We start from the raw sequence: 24,085 nt of genomic DNA on the forward strand, positions 1-24,085 counted from the left end.
TCTTGAAGAGATGGAGTCTCTCTATGTTCCTAGGCTGGTCTTGAACTCTTGGCCTCAAGTGATCCTCCCACCTCGGTCTCCCAAAGTGCTGGGATTACCCGGCTACTCCTTCTCCACCAAAGGAGAATACTAATAATAACAACAACTAATTCTAATATTTTTTGAGCTTTTCTTATGCCAGGCACTGAGCTTAGAGCCTTACATATATCAGTTAATATTTACTACCGCTTGTAAAGGACTGTATGAAATAAGAACTATTAGTATTCTCATTTCCAGATGAGGAAACTGAGATGCAGAGAAATTAGGTAATTGGTCTCTGTTCACCTAGGTTATAAAGTAAATGGGTGTAATATTAGCTATTAGATATGGATTAAATTAAAAGTGTCAGGAAAGGCTTGGAAATTCTGGCCCTAAAGAGGCACAGAATGGGACGGAGTCCAAGATCCTAGAGTTACATATTTTGGGGACTAGTATGGAAATTAGATTTCTGTATAAAGAAATTCGATGAATATTTTACATCTTTCAGAGTAGTTCTGTCTTGCTAGGTGAAAATAATAATGATAGAAGTTGGATTTCATCTATGTGACTACTTCATTCTAAGTAAAAATTATTTTGGAAGTAACCTCTAAGACCAACCAGTCAGTTGGATTTGTAACCTGCTCCATGAACCCCTTAACTAACTACTTGACCCTTTGACTTATTTCCCAGAAGTGATGATGGCCTGGGAGTCCTGGTCTCAAGTGATCCTCCTGCCTCCACCTCCCAAAGTGCTGGGATTATAGGCGTGAGCCAGCACAAGGGTCTGAAATGATGGATTTTCTACAAGACAAAGGGGTTAAGGTTCTGAAGTCCCCAGAGCAGGATTCCTGATGTCAAGATTCACCATCCCCACAACCTGCCCCCATGCATAAAGTGCCTTTTGAGATACACCAATACCAGCCCCAACACACATGCCCCCTTGTTTAAAAGCCCATGATATCCCTTAGTTGGAGAGATGGATTTTATGCAGCTTCTCCTGTTCTCCGGACAAGACATACGTCCTATTAAAAATTCCTTTCTTCCTTGATAATCCTTGTCATCTCAATAATTGGATTTTTGCATGACAAGCAAAAGGACCTAGACTGAAACCCCCTTGCAGTTTTTTCTTTTTTACACTTATTATTTCGCATCAAAGAAGCAGTATCACATGGTTATTTTAGGCATCTAAGCACAATCTGAGCTTTGTCATCATAAGGTGGGTGATCTTGGGCAAGTTACCCAACCTCTCTGCTCTCATCTGTAGGGTAGAGATAACCATAACACCTATGCCATATGGTTGTCATAGGGCTGAATATAAAATACTCATGTAAAGTACTTAGTACTCTGCTATAATTTATACAGCATGCACAATGATTGGAGGAAGAATAAGAACAGTTTTTTGCTTACTGAAACGGCCATGTAGTTCAGAAGTAAGATAATTTCTGAAGCAATACTTCTCTCCCCAATATTCCATGTGAATTTCAGAGTAGTTCTGTCTTGCTAGGTGAAATTAATAATGATAGAAGTTGGATCTCATCTATGTGAATACTTCATTCTAAGTAAAAATTATTTTGGAAGTAACCTCTAAGATCAACCAGTCAGTTGGATTGATAAACAATTATCTTCAAAATAGATTGTTAAGTGAAAAAGGGCAAGATTTAGAATAATGCGAGACACATGCTAACATTTGGGGGGCAAAAAAATAAAATACATACTTTCTTGAATATGCACAAAATATCTCTGGATGGAGATGCAAATGTTGATTATATTGATTTCCTCCGGAAAGGAGACCTGACTTGCTATTGAACAGGAACAGGAAAGAAGCTTGTGACCCTGCACCTTCCTATAAGTTTAGAATTTTGAACAATTGGAATATCCTACCTATTGAAAATAATACAAAGTAAAATAAGAAAGAAAGAAATGAATATTGAGAAAGTATAAGCAAACTAACATTCCTCAGTGTCAACTTAGTGCCAGATAGGAAGGTCGATTTTTTTATTGTGATAAAATTTTTATAATATAAAATTTGCAATTTTAACTATTTTAAGTGTACGGTTCAGTGACACTATGCACATTCCCATTGTTGTGCAACCACCACCGCTATCTACCTCCAGAATTTTTTCATCATCCCAAACCGAAACACTGTACCCATTAAACAATAACCCCCATAGGAAGCTAGATTTTTTTTAAACTCAGTTTTCAAAATAATGCTGTAAGAGATAAATGAAGAAATAACGGCTCTGATCGATTAAGTAATTGCCTAGGACAACACAGACGACCAACCTCTGCTCTTCCCCAGTCCTCAAAATCCTCTGGATGTCAGGAGGAGAATTAGCTTCCAGTAGAAACTTAGAGAGATGTGGGGTAGGAGCTGGCCTTGGCCACTTGTCTCCTACAGTGTCATCTACTCCCAAGCACCAATGCTACAAGTTCTTTTAGGAAACTTGGCAACTTGTGCAATGGTAACCTGTAGGTTATAAGAAAGCATTTGGCTCATTGTTGCTAAAGAAAGATCAATTGCCCTTTAAAAGTGGACTTTGCAGATCCGACTGTAAAAATACACTATCGTTTTGAGAATATACCCCATGTCTGGCTTTTAGATGAGCCTTAGAGTTGGTTGTGTGGATAGATTTGTTGCACCCCAAGTCGAGAAGTTCTTATTCAAAAGGCACCTGCAGAATGATACAGCACAACAAAAGTGGGGAGAGAGAATGATTCTTCTGCTGTGATGGAAGGAAACTTCTAGCAGGATAACCCAAGCCAAACAGATATAAAAAAAACAAGCAGCATCAGTTTGATCTTATCTTTGAAAAGCAGGAAACAGTGAACAGAACTGAGAATCCTGCTGAGTTTTCTACCATTTTTATGAAATGCATGATTAGACTGAAACTAATGCACATTCTTTCCTCGTGGTGCCGTGATGTGAGTTATGTTCTCCGCACCATCCGTGCCTCTGGTCTTTTTCTCCCTCACTCCCGCATCTTTGTGGAAGTGATTTACATTTTTGTTCTCATATGGTCAGTCAATTGTGTTGAACATACTGTAACGCCACTCGGTGACCCTCATTATTCTTGGATCCCTACTCCTTTTTTGTGAATCAAAACGTACATTAGGAATTGATAGCACCTTATGTTCGATTGTGTTCATGTTCCTGGAATTACCCTATAGTTCGAGTCACACATTCCATTTAGAGAACAAAAATCATAGCTACTAATAATGTCTACAGACAAAATACCTTCCTAATCTCCATCACATTTAACCACATAAGGAGTCCAGAACCAATTACTTAAAAATCTGGTCCTACATACAGATACACAATCCAAAATGGCAAGAGAGGCCGGGCGCGGTGGCTCACGCCTATAATCCTAGCTCTCTGGGAGGCCGAGGCGGGCAGATCACTCAAGGGCAGGAGTTCGAAACCAGCCTGAGCAAGAGCGAGACCCTGTTTCTACTAAAAATAGAAAAAAGTAATTGGCCAACTAAAAATATATAGAAAAAATTAGCCGGGCATGGTAGCACATGCCTGTTGTCCCATCTACTTGGGAGGCTGAGGCAGCAGGATTGCTTGAGCCCAGAAGTTTGAGGTTGCTGTGAGCTAGGCTGACACCATGGCACTCTAGTTTAGGCAGCAGAGTGAGACTCTGTCTCAAAAAAAAAGAAAAATAAAAATGCTAAGAGAGCAAATCTCTTAGGGGAAAAATATGTGCAACATTTCTTAGTATTTCTTAGTTTTGAGTTCCCATTTCAAAAGACAGAAAGGGAGGCCATTACCTGTATTCCGATAGACAGGCATCGATTTTTCTTAAAGTGGTCCTTCTTTCTGTCCTCCGTGGTGACCGTGGCTATGGTGGTCGTGGTGGTGACGGTGGCAGTGTTATTGCCCATGTGTTGACTTGCGGGGCCGTGGATCTGGGCGTTGGCAGCTTCGATGGCAGCTGTCAGAGCCTTCATACTGTCCAGGCTCTCCGTGGAGTTGCTGAGTCCAGACTGGCTGACAATATCTCCGCGCTGGCCCTGTCCATCCATGTAGGCGTCCTGGGCAGACTCTGTGCTACTCTGGGCTGTGATAGAAATGAAAGGTTTCGTGGTAGTTCTGGGTGGGACTGGAGGTGGTGTCTTCTTATATGTTGTAATGCAAGATGACACTGGAAGACAGTGAAAACAAAGACACTGTGATTTCTGCGTGGGTCTTAATTTCTGATATCGTCACTGACAGCCACTGGGAAATTAGGGCACATGAAACACACCGAGACGTTAACACGGGAACAAGTCCATGGACAGACTGAGATCCCTGCTTTGGGGAAAAATTGGGCCTCCCTCCCATGAGGTGACACCGCCACAAAATTGGGGGAATAAAGAGTAGAAAACATCAACCTCTGACATGGAAGTTTCTGGAATGGAATTTAATGTGTAGCAAGGTAAACAAGACGTGATTAGCCCTCTGCAGAAATCCTCCCAGGCAACGATGCCCATATGCACGCGGATATGGCGAGGGTCGCTGCCTCCTCAGGACAACAGTGACACGGCTAATGTCAAACACAGTGACACATCAGAGAAGATTCTAGTGGTTGATAATAAACATGACAAAGAAGAAGGGAAAGCAAAGAGGTTGCGAGGATGTGTACTCTGATCCTAATGACAGGTGTGAGGGGTCATGGGGACCATGGCTGCACTCATAGCACCTCCGCTTGCTCCATCAACACCAGCTCATGTGTTCACGTGTTCAGTCCTTCCTTCTTTCATTTCTTCCCTCCTCCCTGCCTTCCTTCCTGCCTCTCTCTTTCTTTCTGTCATCCTGACTTTCCTTTCTTCCTTCCTTTCCTTCTTTCTTTCCTTCCCTCTCTGTCTTCCCCTCCTCTCTCCCTCCCTTCCTCTCTGCCTTCCTCTCTCTCTGTTTCTGGACAGGTGCTCGTTCCATAAACTTAACACATTGGTGTTCAGCTTCCCGGTTATAGAGAATGATTTAGGAAAATAAAGACCAAAAAAGAATTATTAAGTTTCCTGTCAGTAACAAACAATTTCTTAACCAGCTTTCTGAACCTTTTTATTTAGTCCCCTTAAAAAAAATGATTCAAATCATTATGTTTCCACCACTTTCTCCCTCGCCCCACCCCCACCCTGTCCACGCCTTCCCCACTGCCAGCTGGCACCGCCGTGGTCCTGTCACATCAGCTAGACCTGGTCACACATCCCCACCTCGTCACCTACGGCTCCAGCTGCCACTCAGGCCATCCTGCTGAATGACACGCTCGCTGCAGTACTGAAGGCGTTTCCTCAGGCCCCTCACACCTTCCCATGAGCAGTAAGCAACGGGATCCTCTGGCGCTGTCCTGCTGACCTACTGCCCTGTGATTTGGAAGAATTTCCTTAACTATAAAAGGGGCAGAGACCGTAATGTTTGGCTACTTCCTAGAGACTGAGAATTGAAGGGACAGATCATGCAAATGTCACATTACAACAGGACATGTATTCTGGAAGGTGCAGGGTGACGTACGTAACACAGATGCAGTCACCTTGCAGTCACCGGATGGAGGGCTGGCAGAGGCTCACCCAGGAAGACCTTCCCCCTAAGCTCGCTGCACGAGACACACGTGTTTACCATGGGGACAGAGCTCAGCGACAAGCAGACCAGCTTCCTTATTTTTTAGCTACGGTGCCCGAGAGGAAATGCGACGTGTGGAGGGCACAGTGCCCACAAGGTGCAGTGTCAGGAGCAGAACCAGCCAGCCCCAGGTTCCTCCTCTAGCCCACAGCTGAGCCTCTGACTCAAGCATGCAAGAACCTGCGATGCTGCTACTTGGCCTGACTCAGCTTAGTTTCTGGCCCCTAAACCACTGTGGGGCTCTGGTTCCCAGACAGTTTGAATGACAGCACCCTGCTTGGAGAATGCTCAGTCTCAGTTATTCACTGGCAGCTCCAGGGTGGGTGGGAAGGGGGCCGGAGCCATCATTAGGACAGAATCTGTCTCTATTAGAACCGAATGAAAGGAGATCATTGTATTACTTCTCCTAAGATAAGTCTTTACAATGTGAACTCATTCTTTTGTTCCAAGTGGATTCTCAGGACATTTGGCCCACTCATATTCCAAGGAAGCTAAATAATACATTCCAACATCCAGTGTCTAATCTTTTGGATTATTTATTGCTTCTTGTGAGTTCTCCCCAGTTTCTTCTTGCTGTGAGTGTAATCAAAAAGGGACAATGCAGCGAAATCTGGTGTCGTTTCACTGGCCGTGATATACAGTGAAAATCCTGCTGTTATGTGACAAGTGTGATGACAAGGAGTATGGGAGGCACGGAGGGGTCAGGACACATCATTTCCAATGTTTGACTGCACTTGGGGACCCGAGCCTCCTGTGCGGTCCATGCACACCCCAGGGCCACCTGGTGGCTGTCGTCAGCCCTCTAGTATCAATAGGGATAGCTCTGGGTACCTTGGTCAACAGAGAGTTCCAGTGCAGTGACAGTAACGCTGGAAATGTACTAGCGTGAGGCTGGACAGGGAGAGTAATGGGGACGTGGCTTCTCCAACGGGCTGGCCCAGCCGCCGGCACCCGAAGGAGATAAGAGTTTGAGCTTGCCCCCCTTCGAATAGTGGAGCTGAACAGGGGAACTATCTTCCCTGATGTTATGTCACAGGGGCTTTATCATGAGGTTTTATTGCACCCTCCAGTCATCAAATAGGAACTTAAAAGGAATTCAAATCTTTAAGGGTGACTTTTTTTTTTTTTTTTTTTTTTTTTGAGACAGAGTCTCGCTTTGTTGCCCAGGCTAGAGTGAGTGCCGTGGCGTCAGCCTAGCTCACAGCAACCTCAAACTCCTGGGCTCCAGTGATCCTTCTGCCTCAGCCTCCCGAGTAGCTGGGACTACAGGCATGCGCCACCATGCCCGGCTAATTTTATATATATATATATCAGTTGGCCAATTAATTTCTTTCTATTTATAGTAGAGACGGGGTCTCGCTCTTGCTCAGGCTGGTTTTGAACTCCTGACCTTGAGCAATCCGCCCGCCTCGGCCTCCCAAGAGCTAGGATTACAGGCGTGAGCCACAGCGCCCGGCCTATCATGAGGTTTTATTGCACCCTCCAGTCATCAAATAGGAACTTAAAAGAAATTCAAATCTTTAAGGGTGACTTTTGAAGGAGAATAAAGGAGGTCTCAATCATGGCTCACACTTCTCATAATTCTCTCCTTCATTCCCCAATTCTTTTGCAAACTCACTCAACTAAATCCATCAATTTTCCCCTGCATCACTTTTTTCCTAACTCTGCAGGCTAAGCACTAAATCCCTCCTTCTCTCCTAAAGATGTCTTTTTTTTTTTTAGTTCACCTCTCACAATTCAGCACCAGGAGTGATTTAGAAGCCACTGTGAAAGTCTGAGCACCAACAGGCATGTGGTGGGTAGAAGAGAATCAGGCCCAAGGAGTGAGGAGACACAAGCCAATAAATATTGTCTGGTCAAAAGAGAAAGAGAAAATGAGAGGCTTATATATAGTAAGTGAAATAATACCTCACTTGTTTAAGAGTAACATTTTCAAGAAAGAATAATTTAAAATGCATGTGGAACTTGAAAAAAAGAAATGTATTTTAATCATTATTATTGTTTCCTTTTGCCTGGATTTGTTTATTTGTTCATTTCAAATAAAATGATCTTTTTTCCTTCTGTGGGTCCTATACACTACCCCAGCGAAAACTTGGCTGAAAGGACTCCTATGCATTTATAAGAAGAGTCAACAGAAACACAGTTGTAGACTTCAGTGACATAATTTTCATTCAGCTGATACTATAAAACACAGAGAGACCGAAGGTTGGTTTTTACATTTGAGTTAAAAAGTTATTAAAAAAAAATCTTTTAAAAAGATCTTACAGAAAAAACAATTGAGAACCAATTCCTATCATTTCAGCTTCTCGATAACTATTCAATATTGTCTATATTACCATAATAATAATGCTAATAATCCTAATGTTGAAATAATGCTATTGTTGAAAGTCTCAGGAAAGCCAGGAATCATTTTATTCTGTAGTGGTGACAGTTTTGTGACATACGCTCGGGTTATCCTTTGTGATCAAGAGCACACACATACCAGGTGGCCACAAAACAAATGTGAGATCAAACGCACTTTTTGTACCTTTTTATTCCTAAGCTCTTACTGGCTAAACTACATCATGAAGCTATGCAGAGAAATTATTTAGCATTTTCTGGTTACCGGATTTTAGAGATTCTTTCAAATATGAGAGAGCAAGCCCATAAGAAACTACAAATAAAAACACAATACAACAACAAATGAATTAAATCGATATAGACATATTAATAGATACAGCTGTACAGTAGTCAACATCTTTTTGATGTAAACATATTATTGTAAGTCGTTCTTATCAAGCACAAAGCAAGCTGTGCTTTGATCAGCCCTGAGAAGTGGCAGCTTCTATACAGAACTCGCAGTGCAAGTAACTTTGATATGTTGTGAGTTGTATCATATGGTTTCATCTGACCGAGCTGAAGACCACCAAAAAGAGAAGGGCTGGCTCAGCTTACTGTCTAATATTTGCTAAGGGCAAAGTTCTCTTGATTTGGTTCAGCTGAATAGTAGTTGCTTAACAAGCCCTCAAAAGGAAGGGCTTTATTAAAAAGTGTTGACAGAGGCGTGCTCGAACTGCGCACATCTCTTCCCGCCTCTGTGTTCAGTCATATTTCCCTGGTAACTTGAAATTGACCTTGGTATATTTACACCACAGAAATTGGCAAATGCTGTAAATCAACAGGTGTCCCAGTACAGAATCCATTGTTAAGCATTTTCAGCACACCTCTTTGTACAGAGCAGTGCTATTCAAAGTCTGGTCTGCAAACACCCAACTAGCTTTGTGCTGGTTCTAAAACTGTTGCAGTACATGGTAAGATATGCTACTAAAATTGAGAGTAAGCTTTTAGAAACTTTTGTAGCAATTTTACAGAGTGTTTTATCAGTTGAGTCCAATAAAAAGAAAACTATGGGCTTGTTTTTGTATGTCTTTGTTCTTTTAATTTCCTTTTTCTAGTTATTCAATTATAGCTTTTTTACCAAAGGATTGATCTGTAACAGATTGAAGATCAAAGGCATGAACTGGTCCCGCACCAGAGATAGTTTGAGAAGCAAGAGAACATTTGAGAACGGAGAACATTTGCAAATCCAGAGAACAGGGCAGAGGGAGCGCAAGGAAGTCTAAGAACATACTAGAGAGAACTTGAAATTACAGGCTACTTTAGAAAACAAAATGATGTGAAGAGGCCAAAAGACAAAAAGAAGCATGGAAGACTCCAAATTGGGGCATGAAGAAACTCCTGTAGAAATACAGAATGGGGAAGATGGGACTTAGGGTTTTAATCTCAGGTAAGAGGCCTATTTTGGAAAAGGTAAGTACGATTAGAAGTGTGGTATCTAGAACACTGGAAGGGTCCTTGTGTTGCATTTCCTTCTGGGCACCTCTCTTGAAGAGGAATTTGCAAGGTACTCTGAGGAAAGATAAACCATATCTTATGGGGAACAGTTTAAGGAGGGGATGTTTCATTTGGAAGAGAAGGAAGACAGGGGAGTTTCCATTATTGGGAGGGGTGTTGCTTAGGGGATGGCACGGACTTGTTCTGTGTAAGTCCCCAGGGGAAACCACAAGGTAAGAACTCAGAGAGGCATAAAGAATAATTCTCTGGTCATCAGTTGTCCATAGATGGAACACGCGGACCTCACTGGGGAGTGAGTTCTCCGTCCCTGGAGGTGTTCGGGCACAGACAAGCTCATCTTTTGGCTGGGGAGTTACAGAAATTGTACCCACACCTGATAGGGAGCTGAGCTAGGTGACAAGATTCTTTCGAAACGGAGCTCTTATGTTTTATGAAAATGAGTGACATCTAGAAAGGGATTTGAGAAGCAAAGTCCCACACAGAGTGATGCTGCATAGCCGAAGAAGGAAGCCAAATGAAGCAGCCATAGAAGAAGCTCCCAACCAGGCTGTTTGGTAGCAATGACGAATGTTCTGGCATTCAGGGACAGTGGCATGTTTGGCACTGATGAGGACAAAACTGCTAATAGGCAAGTTTGTTGTCGCCTCTTCCAGCCAAGTGGGCCCAGAAGTTCTGTTTAGCAATGAGTTGGGGAGGTCCTGCTTCTCAGGGTATGTGCTTTGCAGGCTGGACTCCCGGGCAAGTCAGTGGTCTGGCTCAAGTCCCACACTGGGAAAAAGCACAAACCCAGACAACAAAACAAAGATAATGAGATGAGAATTAGTCCAGACTTGCCATTAGATCCTCCCCGTCACCAGACGGCAAATCCTTCCTCTGCACCAGACACTGTGCTAAGAATTTAATAGACATGGTCTCACGTCTCCATTTGATTGACGGAAATACTAAGGCTCAGAGCAGGAAACTGACGTACCTAAGTCATAGCTGCTAAGTAGTAAAATACTCAGGGCTCCAAATCCCAGCTTTTCATCAACCCAAACACCTCTATCCATCCCTCCAATAAACACCGCATTACAGACCCTGTCCAGTGAAGCACGATGCTTTTTTGCGCGCAGGGCTCTCTGCGCGCGGCAGGAACTCACCGCAAGTTTAATGCAAGAACGAATTTGGTGTGGTCAACAAGGGGCGCCACTTTCGAAACGCTGCAGAAAGAGAGAAACTCCACAAAACAAACTACTCATGGAAAAATCACTACCTTGTTGCAAAATATTTACAGCTTCACATTTACAGGCCACCCAGAGAGCGGCGGTCAGCGGCGAGAGGGCAGAGCCCGGAGGCTGGGGGGCGAGGGCCCCAGGCTCGGCCGCCTCCGCGCGGCACTGGGCATCCCGGGCTCTGCCCTCCCGGTCACATCCTCTGCGGAAACCGCGAAGGTGACTAGCTCAGCTTCGCCCCAAGTAGAAAAAAAGCGCGCTTGTGTGCGAGTGTGCAGGGGGAGGGGAGGGAATGTGGACGAGGGAGGGAGGGGCAGCGTAATAACTCTCGCAGTCATACGACCTGCCAGTTGGTAGTTGCTAGTATTCCAGACACTTCCTAATGCCAGACAAATGCCCCAAGCCTCGGCATGTCTGGCTTGGAGATCTATTCAGCTGATAGCAGCCGCCTCTTTGGGGAACAGATCTTGCAGAGAGCCCTGGCTACGCTGCTAATCAAACACTACATTGTTCCCAGCGAGGAGGGAGAAAGGAAAGGTTTGTTTCAGAGTCACAACTTTTTTTTTTTTTTTAAGAGGCACCCGAGTTGTTTTAACAAGTTGCTACAAAACTTGGGCTTCCTGAGGTGAAGCTGTTTTGCACAGTGCATGCACTGTACAAAAATCCAGAGAGGGAGGGGGCAGAGAAAGTTAGAGTCATTAAAAAAAAAAAAGGCCCCGGGCACTTGATGGCTGGAAATGATGTCAGTGGCAGCCACTCCTCTGTTAGAACTCCAACCAAACAATGCGCAGGCAGTCCGCGACAGCTGCCTTCCAAATGTCAGCGCCAGCCCGGTCAAAAGAGCCGAGACCTCCCAGCTGAAGGGCTCTGGGCTGCGCGTCTCGCGCCGCATTTTCCCCGCGCACTCCCAGGAACCTGGCAACAGGTAGCGTGGCAACCTTTGACTCAGAAAAGGGCAAGTGGCATACTTTCAGGCAACAAATGGATGTTTTTTTTTTTGTAAACCAGCTGCATCTCCCCCACCACCCCCGCACTCCCTCCCTCCCTCCCAGCCTCCCTCCCTCCCAGCCTCCCGACCCAAAGTCTGAAACAGCAAAGCGTGGCCGCGGGCAGTCCCGCTCTCGAGCGTCCCCCTGCGGCCAGGACGGGAACGGCACGCATGCACTTTGTAAGCCGCCGCTCAGATAGATGCAAGGTAAGTCGCGCTAAGGAAGGGGTGGATGTCTTTGCTGGACTTGTCTTCCAGAAAGCACAAAGAGTGGGAGTCAAGACTCAGAATGGCTTGCTTTTTAACATAACCACCGTAACAAACTTTTTGCCTTGGGTGCAGTGTAAAATCTCTGAGTCGGAGCTGGGGATTGTTTTTTGGTTTTGTTTTTTTTAAGTCGTAGCTAGGGTCCTATTTCTTAGTGTGGCAAGTTAAACTGCTGTAGCTTTTCCCACCAGATCTCTTTCTTCATATCCCTGTCCCAGGCAAGAGTTGGGTGGATGGCAGTGAGGATAAATAGCCCAGAAACGGAGGGAATTTTCCGTTTTTAATCTGAGTTTGTACTTTGTATGTGGACACCTTTTTCTCAGGCCAGAATCACTTCTAATTTGTGTCGCTGGCTTCCAGCTAGCCTGCGTGCAGGGATTACTAAGGATTTCCAGACTGCAGGCCCAGCTGCCCAAGGGAGCATGCCTCAGAGCCCCACCTTAATTCTTTTATCTCCGCGTGGGGCAAACACCCACGAACATGCCCAAGGCAGTATTTTAACCTGTCTTCTTCCTGCTGGGTGCTCCATCCTCATGCTGCCTTGGTTGTGGAGGAATGAGTACAGTCGTGAGCTGCTGGTAGCTCCCGGTGGTCAGGAGGAGAGGACATCCTCTCTATCTCCCTCTGGAAATGTTAACTGGAAACTAAAAAAGCTATAGATCAAAGTAACTGTTCTTCTCAGAGAGTTCCATTAATTAACTAATTAGAGGAAATTAAATGATGGTTGGGGGAAAGGTCATTTTAGAAAGCCCAGGTCCAGGGGTTGAGGTCTGAAACTTCTAATGTGGACTTTTCGTGGAGCTTGGAAAAAAGTTCAATAATACTAGAAGTTGAATGTTAACCATATGTAAAACTAGTTGTTGCTAAAAATCAATAATTTCAAAGGAATATCTTGAAAGTGGACAGACATTTGTTTGGCTATTGTTTGCCTAGACCATCTAATACTAAGGTTTTAAACCCTGGGGCTGAGTAAGAATCAGTTGACCAGTAGCTAAGGTGAGTCACTGCCTTCATGGACCGAGGGTGCATTTGTTGAAGTCAGGATGTTTAGAACAACAGGCTTACTAATTTGCAAGGCAGGGTGTTGCTTCTAGTAGGGAATGTGATCAGGATTTCACAGCTCATTTTCCCGGCTTTTCCAACAGGTGCTATTGAGTCATCCATGTACACAAGTGACTGCCCTGGCAGTTTCATCTGTTAGGATTATATTTCCATTTGTTCCATTACTTTATGAAGTGATTTCTACCATTGAGTCAGATATATTAGCACTTCCTCTTAGACCCAGGGATTTTTTTTTTTCCAACAGTTGTAACAATGTGTGTGTTTTTCAAAACGTGTCCCAGCCAGGTCTGCAGGTCTTCCTGGGTTGAATGGACTGTTTACAGGAGGGGAAGATTCAGAGCCCAAGGTCAGGGTTACAGGATTATATAAGGTTTCCTGTTTGGGCAGCTGGTCTACCAACACCTCAGGTTAGGGCAGACCGGGTCTTGTTGAGAGATAGCAAGCCCAGGAGGCTGGGGTGGTGACGGTGCCAGGAGCAAGGAAGAAAATTTTTCTTTTAAGCTTTTCATCAACCAGCTTTCATTTCTTGCCAGATGTCATTTTTCAATAATACTAATAATAGTCTCTATTAGGAGATTTTTTTTTCTTTCTTGATTAGACTGAGAGAAAGGAATTAGTTAAGGATGTAAGAATCACTAGGCCAGGCATTGTTGCCTGTCTGATCCACGGATGTAATAGCAGTACTTAGCACATGTGTGGCACATAGTACTGCTGCAGTAAATATTTGTTCCATGAAGCAGGATGAGCAGGGATGAGAAGGCACTTCCTGGAGGAAAAAGGGACTAACAGTCAGGAAAGGGAGGTCATCAGGGCAGAAGTAAAATGAAGACCTCAGCAAAGCCATTCCCTGTGACCTTGGAAGGTACGATGTATCTGTCACCAATGCCCACTTGTGTTTGGCAGTGGCCAAGTGCAAATGATTGGCCACCTTTTGACTTGGCCCTAACACGTTCAAATCCCAATCTAACCCAATCTAACGTCCTCTGAAGCTGTTTGGTCCCATGGATTATTCACCTGACATCCTCCATTCTCTGCACTTGGCTCTACCCACTGGCACTGGGCTCATGGCCGTGGGAAGGTCCATGACACTCACCGCCCTTTTCCTGTGCAGCTGTTTTTCCTCTCCTTCGTGCTTTTCACTCCTTGCTATTCTTTGCTCTTCTGTGCTCTGTTCACTTATACACAAGATGGCTCTTTGAAAGCTGGGCACCTTTCTTTACCTACTCTCATTTCATGAGAATTAGTATCACCTACACAATGGGACCTTGGATACAAGAATAAAGGAAAAATCTGGAATGGAGTCTCATGATGGAGCAGGCAGTGAAGACTCTCCTGTGTGTCTGGTAAACAAGATAGAGCCCCAGTGTTCTAGCCCTGAGGCTGTTTGGAGCAGCTGATTGTTTCTAGATGGGAGCCGGTATTGGTATTGGGTATCAAGCACACATTGCCACTTGGTCTCGCTTCAGCGAGTGGGGTGACTGTGCAGAGGGAGTGGCCTGTGCACAAACCGGGATACACCACATCTGTAAGTCCCAACTGCGACTCCAGAGTGGATTTATGAGTAACCTCTGCTCACTGGCAGGCTGCCTGGGCTTTGGAGAGGAGGCAGCCCCTCCACCTCGCTCTGCCTGCAAACAGGCCTGTAGCCAGGGCTTGCCCAGAGTAGGGGCTTTTGCACAAGGCAGACTCAAACCCCCAAACCTGGGAAAACAGGATGTGTGGGGAAGTAAAGAAGAAAGCAAATGCATCCACCATTCCTTCCTGTTGGATGAGGAATAATGACCTGGGGCTGGAACAGAGGACGTGTGGGAGGGAGGCCACTGCGGCTGCCCTGGTCTGTGCAGTTAGGCACTTAATTATTCACCTTCCTCCTTTCCTCTGTCCTCCCTGAAACCCCCCTTTGCAAAGGAAAAACAGGAAAAATTATCTGGGTTAACCTGTGGCATACTGTTTATAGCAGCCCATTTGGCCCAGAAAGGCCACAGCTCCTTCCTGATGCTAAAATAACAGGATTAGCACTTTAAAATGTGGCCTCATTCATTATCCAACTTTGTCACCCACAGAGGAGGACATGGATCCAGAGAAGAACTTGTCCAGGTGTCCCCCAGGGCTCTTTCCCTCTCCATAACTATTAAGTGTCTGTTAAAGATTGCATTTAAAAGAACACCAAACTGTTAAGTATTTGTCATTTGCCAAAATTAAATAAAAATAACCTAGGTACCTGGTAAGGCTAGTAATTAAAATCTGTATCAATTTACTCTACCCAACTCTCATTATCCTCATTCAGTGAGTATTTGATAAAGCCAGGTGCTTTACCTATAGTCTCACTGAATTCTTAAAACAACCCTGCAGGGGAAGTTAGGATCTCAATTTTGCAGGTAAGAAGGTGGCTCATCCCTTTCCATCAAGAGCTTGCAATGCCCATGTTCTCCCACGCTCTCCCAGGTAGTGTCAGGTTGGTTGGAACCTGGGTTCTTCCCACCTCAGTCTCCTTTGAAAGAGCTGCCCTGTACTTCTGTCCTTCAGATACTCCATTGAACCCTTGTGTGAAAAAGGCCTGGGTTCAAGAGCCCTTATCTGAAACTCTTTTGGCTAAATGTGCTTGGAATTCAGGACCTTTTGGATTGTAGAAAGCTAATATACATGGCACACCCAGCAGAGTGTGCCATGGGGTGGCACCCTGGGGTGGCACCCCTTAATCCACTACTGGACAATGCCTGCAGGGAGAGGTAGTATTGCCACACTGCAAATAGCTCCTAGATCATCGGGGATGATGGAATGATGTCGCACCCCAGCCTTCAGAGGTATCTTGGGTTCTGGAGCTCTGTCCCAAGCAAACTTACTTTCGGAGGGTGCCATCTGGGTGGCAGCACAGTGGTGACAGGTGTGCAGAGTTTTATATCTTTAAGGAAAAGAGGGGTCTAAGGTCAGATTTGATAATACTTCTGACGTCATATCCTGTTGGAGTTCTGGGTGTTCATTAGTTTATCACTGTGTGTATGTTTCACACACTCTACTCAGAAACATCCTTTCTTTTTTTTCATGGGCTGGGCATGGTGGCCTGAGCCTATAATCTCAGTACTTTGGAGGCCAAGGTGGGTGGATGGTCTGAGGCCAGGAGTTCAAGGCTGCAGTGAGCTATGATCATGCCACTGCACTCTAGCCTGGGTGACAGAGGGAGAGCCTATCTTTAAAAAATAAAAAATTTAAAAAAAATCCTTTTTTGGGTCTGATTATAATGGTAATTGGGGCACTAGGAGGGGCTTTTAACTGTCTTTTTCCTCAGTGTGGAATGGTGTCTATATAAATTACAGAGTAGTGTAATCTGATGTGTCCTTATAGATAAATGCTTCACATGTGCAAAGTTGCCTGCAAAGTTGTGTGTGCTTTTTTCCCCCCCAAGTCATCTTTTCCGTCATTCTCTTCTCCACTCCTTCTTTTCCATCCCATACCCACAGGCTATAGCAAAATAAATAAAACCAGTATTCTTTACCTTGGCCCACTATACTTTGCACTGATAGGAGGGCAGCTCCGCGCTAGGTCCAGGTGGTCGGTCCAGGCTGGGTGCCCGAGCTCATTCATTAAAGTTCTTCCTCGTACACACACTTTGGAAGTCTTTGTCAAACATGCACGTTCTTATTATACCACATTTCCAACCCAAGAGATAACCGGTATAATCCATGTGATGTAGCTTGGAATAAATTGATGTGTGGGTAAGATACCTGTTAATGAACTACAGACATAAGTAGATCAAGCACTAGACATTTTTTTTTTTTAATCTAAAGCAAGCACTGCACTGTCTCCTGGTGTGGACTCTATTCCAGTTTTCAAAGGGAATGATACAAAGTAAAGGCAATAAAATCTTATTTGGGGGGAATTCCTATCGTCACACGTCAAAGATTTTATCAAATACCCGGTTTTGCAAAGGCGACTGTAAACACTGCTAACTCTACCAAGCCAGAAGATGCTGAAATGTTCTTCGTGTTGAATGGGGCCGCGTGGAGACTTCATGCTCAAGCTGTGGAATGGCTCGTGGTGACAGCTGACGCTGCCCATGATTACGTCTGCTCTTATTGCTCCTGTTCCAAAGAGAGCACAACAGGACAGAGCTAAGGTGCAGGAATGCGGAAAAACTCGAGGAAGCCAGAGCTAGTTAGTGTTCGGATGGAAGTGCACGGCCCACAGAGGGCTGGAGAATGGATTGCAGGGAAGGGAGGCATTTTGATGGCCACTGCTCCAACGTTCAGCCCGTTTGTAGTTGCAGATAACCTTGTCGGTCGCCAGATAAGGGCGAGTCTTGTCACCCTCCGGCACCTGGCTGAGAGGTAATAAAACGGTCGCCTTATCTTCTAAGGGTGGAGGTAGTCAAACCTCAGCCTGAGGTAATTATAGTCAACTGAAATTGCCTGTCCTTTACAAAAAAAAAAAAAAAAAAAGCAGGTTGGGGGAGGAGAGGGAGAAAGGAAAAAGGCTTAAGACAGGAAATTGTGTTTGTCTCTCTCTCCTTGGATTTAAAAAAGAAAGCGAGCAGAACAGCAAGAAGTTTTCCAGGGAGTGATAAAAACAGCCCTGCCGGACTCCCCTCCGCCCGGGGGAACCGGATTGCTGACAGGTCGGGCCCACGTGATAGTCAAGAAAAGAGGCTCAAGCTGATGAAAATCCAAGAAATCTTCTTAGGAGCCTTCCTTTCGAAATGTAAATGACTGAGTCATTGCTTTGCTAAGGAGGGAAGAAAGTTACACTCACACCCAGAGACTCACTGCTGTTAGCTCCGGCAGTCGGATGAAAAGGTTTAGCAGAAGCAGCAACAAATCTGCTTTACATACTCGCGCAGTAAGGGAATTCCTCTCTTTCGGGATGAATGCCGTCCACACAAAAGAGCTCCTGTTGACATCTCATTTACAATCTCCCCCAGGACACAGACAAGACTGTTTCACTAACCAGGCTCAGAAACACCTATTGTTCAAAATCTTCAAATAGCAACAGGCTACCACCACTCCCTATGGCTTTGCAAAATAAGAGATTTAGAAGGAGAAGGATGGGGACGGTGGAAACTCTAAAGGGGCAAGAAAAAATCCCTTTGACCCGATGCTGTCAGGAAGCGTGCATGAAGAATAAAGTTAACGCCATTTCCATTTTTATAAGAAGTGCCTAAGGAATGCCTGTGACGGTCCTGAACCAGTGATTGTGAATTCCAAATTTGATGTCAACTGCTTGTGTAAAGAAGCTAACTTCTGCCAACCCAGTTGCTAAGTGAAAAGCCGAGGCTGTACTTAACCTATGCCCAGCTCGCCAAAGCCTAATGTCAGCCACAGCAGAACACCAGGTGAGTCTTGGATAGGCGCTGTTTGTTTTCCCTGGGGATTCATAGCTTGACTGTCCTTTCCAAGTGGAATTTTTAGGCTCAGTGCTAGCTCCTCTCCCCTGATTTCCCTCTCTACCTCCACCATTTTGCTGTTTCTTTTACTAAAATGAACATTTTCTGTAGTTACCTGTTTTTCTTTGGATGTGCCTCAAATTCAGGAATACATTTGTGTTTACAAAAAAAAAAATCCAGCATTGTTCAGATGTTCATTATCTTTACCCTCCCATCTCGGCACACAAGCCCTTTGTCCACCCAGTGTGCAAGCTAAAGCCCTGGGCATTGTCCTTCACTCCTATCTTCTTAAATCCCTCTGGAATCATTCCACATCCTTCTCTGCAGCTTTCTGCTTCCCTAGATCCTACTATTTTCATCTCCTCTCTGGAGTATCTTAGCAACTTCCTAACTCAAGTTTTTTCCAGCTCAGAGTAGTGTCTTGTTAATGGGTTGTGAAATCAGTCGAGGTGAGTCATGTAGTTTCACCATTTAGAAAATGAAACACATCTAATAGAAAATGTCAGAATGCATCGCATGTAGAAAAAGTATTTCAGAAAACTTGTTTCCGTTTAGTGTGTGTGTGTGTGTTTGTGTGTGTGTCCAGATCTGTGTACATACTGGACAACAGGTAGCATGCATTTTGTTTGTCAAGATATTTGGAGAAATACTTTAATAATTGGTCTCCCTGGGTCTGTCTTGTCCCTGCTTCCAATCTGTTGTGTCCAGTTGAAAATACTTCACCGGTCCTGTCTATCTCCAGCCTACAAATCTGCCCTCAGGGTAAAGTCCAGGGTTTAGAAGAATAACCTGCTTCCTGACCCCCTTGAGGTTTCATAGTTCAGTGCCCTCCCGACCACTTTTACTGTTAGTTACTCAGTGCATCACGTTCCCTGGCTTTGCATGTGGAATTGATTCTTGCATTCTTCCCTCCGATTTCGCCTTTGGTTGAAAGCTTAGGTGTTACCCCTTCCAGGAAGACAGCTCCGGTGTCCTAAATGCCTCTCCTAAATGCCTCTCCGGGTTCTCATTAGGACACTGCATGTTTTATCTGGCAGGGCACTTACTACATTGCAACTATCTCCCTGGTTCCCTACTGGACTTTAGTGCTGATTTGTTGGTGAATGTTGTGTTGTGTGTTCCATATCTTACACATTCACATTTGCTTCCTACAAAATAACTTGGATAGTTATTATAAAGTATCTTATCTTTATAAAGCTTTAGTTTTTATTCTTTTGCACATCACTATCTCTTATTCATTTGCTTTTCAATAATTTTAATATTTCAATAAATTCAATAATTTGCTTATTAATAATTAATTTTCAAATTCACTGTACTCCTTTTATTAAAAATCAAAATACTAATAATAAAACTTCGAGAAAGCTGTTTGATTTCTGGGCACTCACCCTCTGAATTTCAGATCTGTAAAAGGAAGGTGAGAACTCTGTCATCTCTAAGATCCTTTCCAGTCTACTATTCTGACCTTCTGACTCGAACGCTTTCCTTTTAAGGAACAGAGAGGGTAAGTGACTTTTCCAAGATTAAACAGCTTTTTAGTGGCAGGCAAGTGTTTGCCTTGTCTGCAGATTTTTATAAAGCTAGCAGGAAAGAGAAACCAAAAAATTTACCCAGGAAACTGAGTGCTACTAACATATTTGTGTGAAAGAAAATTCATAAAATTGAAGAAAAATGAGAATGGAAATAAAACAAAAACTAAAACCAACAACAACCATAATGGATTCCTGCTTAGGTGGGTCCAAACATACAAAAAAAAAAAATTCACACAGTGGTTTGCTATTAGATGGAGAGATATGCGGATTTCCTATTTAAAATTGAAAGTAAAAAATTAAAGAATTTTGCACATCCTGACCCCTGGTAATGGTCATTTTTTTGGAGGCACGATGTGTAGTTACAACCATCCTAAAGGTGCCAACAAAATGTCCTAATGTCATTCTTAATGCTCAGGTTCTGGTGCCTTGACCAGTAACCACCCTTGAGAAGAAAGCTGCAGCTCACCAGGATGGAATCTGACCTCGGCTCTTGTAACCTTCCCCCTTCCTTCCCCTTCTAGAACCAACTACAGAATCTCCTGCCGTCAAGGACAGACTTTTGCGTTATTTACTTACGTTACTGAGTGTAGGTTTAGATAACCTTATGTGAAGTAGAAAGTCAAGAAACGGAAATACAACAGTAATCATACTTATTTTTTCCTAATGTAATACGTTGTCCTCTATAATTTATAAGTCACCATATACATTTGCTTTATTTGTTGCCTTTTTCCCCTCTAACCTGAGCAGTAGTAGTTTTGCCTTTGACAGAAAATTTCACAGAAAATTATGGTACAAAGAAATTGAAGTTCATTCTCACACACACAAAAAGTCCCTTGCTACTGCAAGTCTATACCAAACCACTATGGACATGAGGACCCAACTTTTATATCAAGTGTAGTGTTTAAACTGCCAGGCAATGGGATTATGGCTGATTTTTACTTTATTCCTAGGACTTCTGAATTTTCCAATTAAAAAAAACATAAACTACATACTTTTATCATCATAGAAAAGTACAAATGCCATAATAAAAATCAGAAATTACACTATTGTAATATTTCTTTACTGCTATGACAACTGACTAAATGATATGATTTTATTTTTTACCTTATTATAGTTTAGCAAGAAAAACTATAGCTGTATAGTTTTTCTTGTTTGGACTATTTGTTTTTGAAGGAAAAAAAGTAATAAAAACTCTTAACATGGTTCGATATTTCTGTCTTTAAAAGCTGCAGGAACACTGAGCAGACACAGCTGAACATGGGCATGTAAGTCCTCTACAACTGCCCTGCCGCTTATTTTGCCTCTCCTGACGCTCTCATATCTATTTATCATTTCCAGAACATACTATCCTTGTGCATGCCTTTAAGCCTGTGGCAAACGTCTGCTTCCTCGTAACTGTCCTTCCTGTCCTTGCTAATAGGACCCCAGTGCTGTCCATCTTTTCCAAGTGATCTTGACTCTCTTGGGGGAGGCTGGGCCTTCCCGAGGTTTGGAGGCTGGATCTTCACTGGTCTACAAGGTAAAGAGATGAGAAGGGGAGTCTGATGGGAATGCTTTCCGGAAAGTTTACCTTGCTATTTAAAGCGACGCAAGGGCATTGTCATCTGTAAGAGATGCAGGAACTGTGGCTGCTGTCTGGGGACCACAGGAAGTATCGGCCTGAGGAGACCAGCCCACACTGAGGATGACAGGTAGAAAGACAGCCAGAATCTGGTCTTGGTAAACTCATTGGCCGCCCTACCTCTGGGTTTGCTATTACTTGAGAAAATAAATTCCTTTACTATCTACCTCAGACTTTGATTTTATTTTTTAAATTACATTTATTTGATTGGCCTGGCACTTACGCAGTGACTTTATAGCTGCTGTCTACGTGTTGTTGGGACCCAGAGCACGATGCCCCCAAATATGGCACCTTTGCACTTAAGAAAACCACAGAAGCAAGAAGGTATTTGAAATTTGAGATGCTTGCAAAGTCTGAAACTTATGAGTGCCAACATGACACTTTAAAGAGATGCTCATTGAAGCATTTCAGATTTTCAGATTTGGATATTCAACTGGTAAGTGTAATGCAAATATCCCCAAATCCAAAAAAATCTGGAACCTGAAACACTTCTGGTCCCAAGTGTTGGGCTCAGAAACTGATACTCCAAAATAGGGTGCTTGGTACCTGCTGAACTAAAAAAAAAAAAGCCTCAGGGGTCTCTCTAACCTCACTCCTCCCAACCCCACCATCTCTCCCAAAGCATAAGACAAACTTGTTCTCTGAAGTTCCCTTATCTGCCCAAAGTGTAGACTTACCTAAGAAGAACATAATGATTTCTGGACCTTTCCTTGAATTTTCACTACCTGAACCTGTATCTCAGGAAGGAAGACTAAAGTTTGTTAATAAACCCAGACAGACTTTTGCAACAAACCATTGTCTGCTCTGTAGGCCCAATAGACTTTGCTCCAGACTGTTGTGTTTTTTTTTTTTTTTTTTTGAGACAGAGTCTCGCTTTGTTGCCCAGGTTAGAGTGAGTGCCAAGCTCACAGCAACCTCAAACTCCTGGGCTCAAGCAATCCTTCTTCAGCCTCCCGAGTAGCTGGGACTACAGGCATGCGCCGCCATGCCCGGCTAATTTTTTCTATATATATTAGTTGGCCAATTAATTTCTTTCTATTTGTAGTAGAGATGGGGTCTTGCTCTTGCTCAGGCTGGTTTCGAACTCCTGACCTTGAGCAATCGCCCACCTTGGCCTCCCAGAGTGCTAGGATTACAGGCGTGAGCCACTGCGTCCGGGCTGTTGTGTGTTCTTTAAGCCGATTGAGTTCTCCCTGGAAATCATTTATTGCCCCTCAACAGAATTCTTCTTCTCCCTCCTTCCTATAACCTGTTTTGCCAGGATCCAAGCCCCGTTCTTTCTGTAACCTCGAGATGGTACATAAGCTTCCACACCTTGGGCGGGGGTCTTCATTCTGAAGGCCCTGGATGTACACGTTAAGTAAATGTATGTGTCTTTTCTCCAATTAGTTTTTCTTTTGCACGTTGATTTTACAGCAAGCCTTCAGAGTGCCAAGGGGAACTTCCCTCATGGCCCCTACACTAGCATTTTGGATAAGAGATATCCAACTTGTAGTACTTTTTCTCCCCTATGGTGTCCTTCCTTGCTTGGAGAGACTCCTATTCATGAAGCTTCACTACATTTGTGAACACTTCCTACCTATCTTCATCATATACCTCCTCACACTTTGCTTCTAGTGATCAGGTAGATCTTTGTTTACTACTGTGTTTACTTGTTGGTTTAAATGAGTCTATATGGCAAATTCTATTACACAAGATATCATCATCTTTGTAATTTTCACAATTACAAAGAAATTCTTCACTGTGGTGGCTCAATCGCCTTCATGGTGACTGATGATGAGGTTCAGGACACTACAGCACTTTGGTATTGGAGAAAACAGCGGAAACAGGAAGGCCATTCTCACCTCCCCTTTCCTGAAAAAGGCCATACAACTTAGGAAGGCCACTCTCTGGCCTTCTCCCCTGAAGACCCTCATGTGACAGGTATCCTGCCCTTTGCCTACATAGGAGGAATGTCACACAGGGACAAGAAGTGCCTGAATGAACAGGCCTTACTGAATTCCCCTCAGCGTATTACCAATAGATCAGACCCTGCTGTCCTGTAGTCATACTTGTGCACGATTGTACTATCCATGAAAACAGATTGTGCCCATTTCTTTGAGTCTTTGTTTCTGAAGGTTCCTGTGTCACATAAAACTTATGTTAAACAAATTTGCATACCTTTCTCTTATTAATATGTGCTTTGTTACAGGGGACTCAGCCATGAACCTAGCCATGGGTGTGGAAAACATGTTACCTTTTCTCCCTACACCAGAAAAGGCAGCATCTAGAAGCTGGCCAGACCTGGTGCAAATCCTGACCCGCCAATTATAAGCTACTTGACTTTAGGCTATTATCTTATCCTCAGTTTCCTCATCTGTTGAGTTAGGATAATTCCACCTATCTTGGAATGAGGTGAATGAAAAAGTTAATGTAATGTGATAACAGGAAGGAAGTTCTTTTCTTTTTCCTTTCCTTCCTACATTATTTAATACAACCACATTCAAAATTACAAAAGTCATCCTGAAAACTCCCTGAGGGGGAAACTCCATTCTTCTAAGACACTCAGGTTTCTACAGCACCAAGAGCCGGGCACA

General features: G+C 43.8%; 1 protein-coding gene and 1 long non-coding RNA gene across 24 annotated transcripts in view; one reads left to right on the forward strand and one right to left on the reverse strand.

The window, feature by feature from the left end:
* Nucleotides 1-24,085, reverse strand: part of DLGAP1 (DLG associated protein 1) — an 882,341-nt gene that overhangs the window by 77,203 nt on the left and 781,053 nt on the right. For 18 of the 23 annotated variants that reach the window (XM_075993630.1, XM_012745939.3, XM_075993623.1 and 15 more), the window contains one exon: nucleotides 3,790-4,163. In XM_075993630.1, coding sequence (XP_075849745.1) covers nucleotides 3,790-4,163 — 374 coding nt within the window. The remainder of the gene's footprint in view (nucleotides 1-3,789; nucleotides 4,164-24,085) is intronic. The other 5 variants (XM_012745941.3, XM_012745935.3, XM_012745938.3 and 2 more) reach the window with 1 other exon arrangement.
* On the forward strand, nucleotides 14,182-22,430 carry LOC142861576 (uncharacterized). Its single transcript, XR_012912806.1, has 2 exons — nucleotides 14,182-18,308; nucleotides 19,759-22,430. It is a non-coding gene; the product is annotated as an uncharacterized LOC142861576 (long non-coding RNA).

Source organism: Microcebus murinus, chromosome 17 (genome assembly GCF_040939455.1).
Source record: "Microcebus murinus isolate Inina chromosome 17, M.murinus_Inina_mat1.0, whole genome shotgun sequence".
Lineage (NCBI taxonomy): Eukaryota > Metazoa > Chordata > Mammalia > Primates > Cheirogaleidae > Microcebus > Microcebus murinus.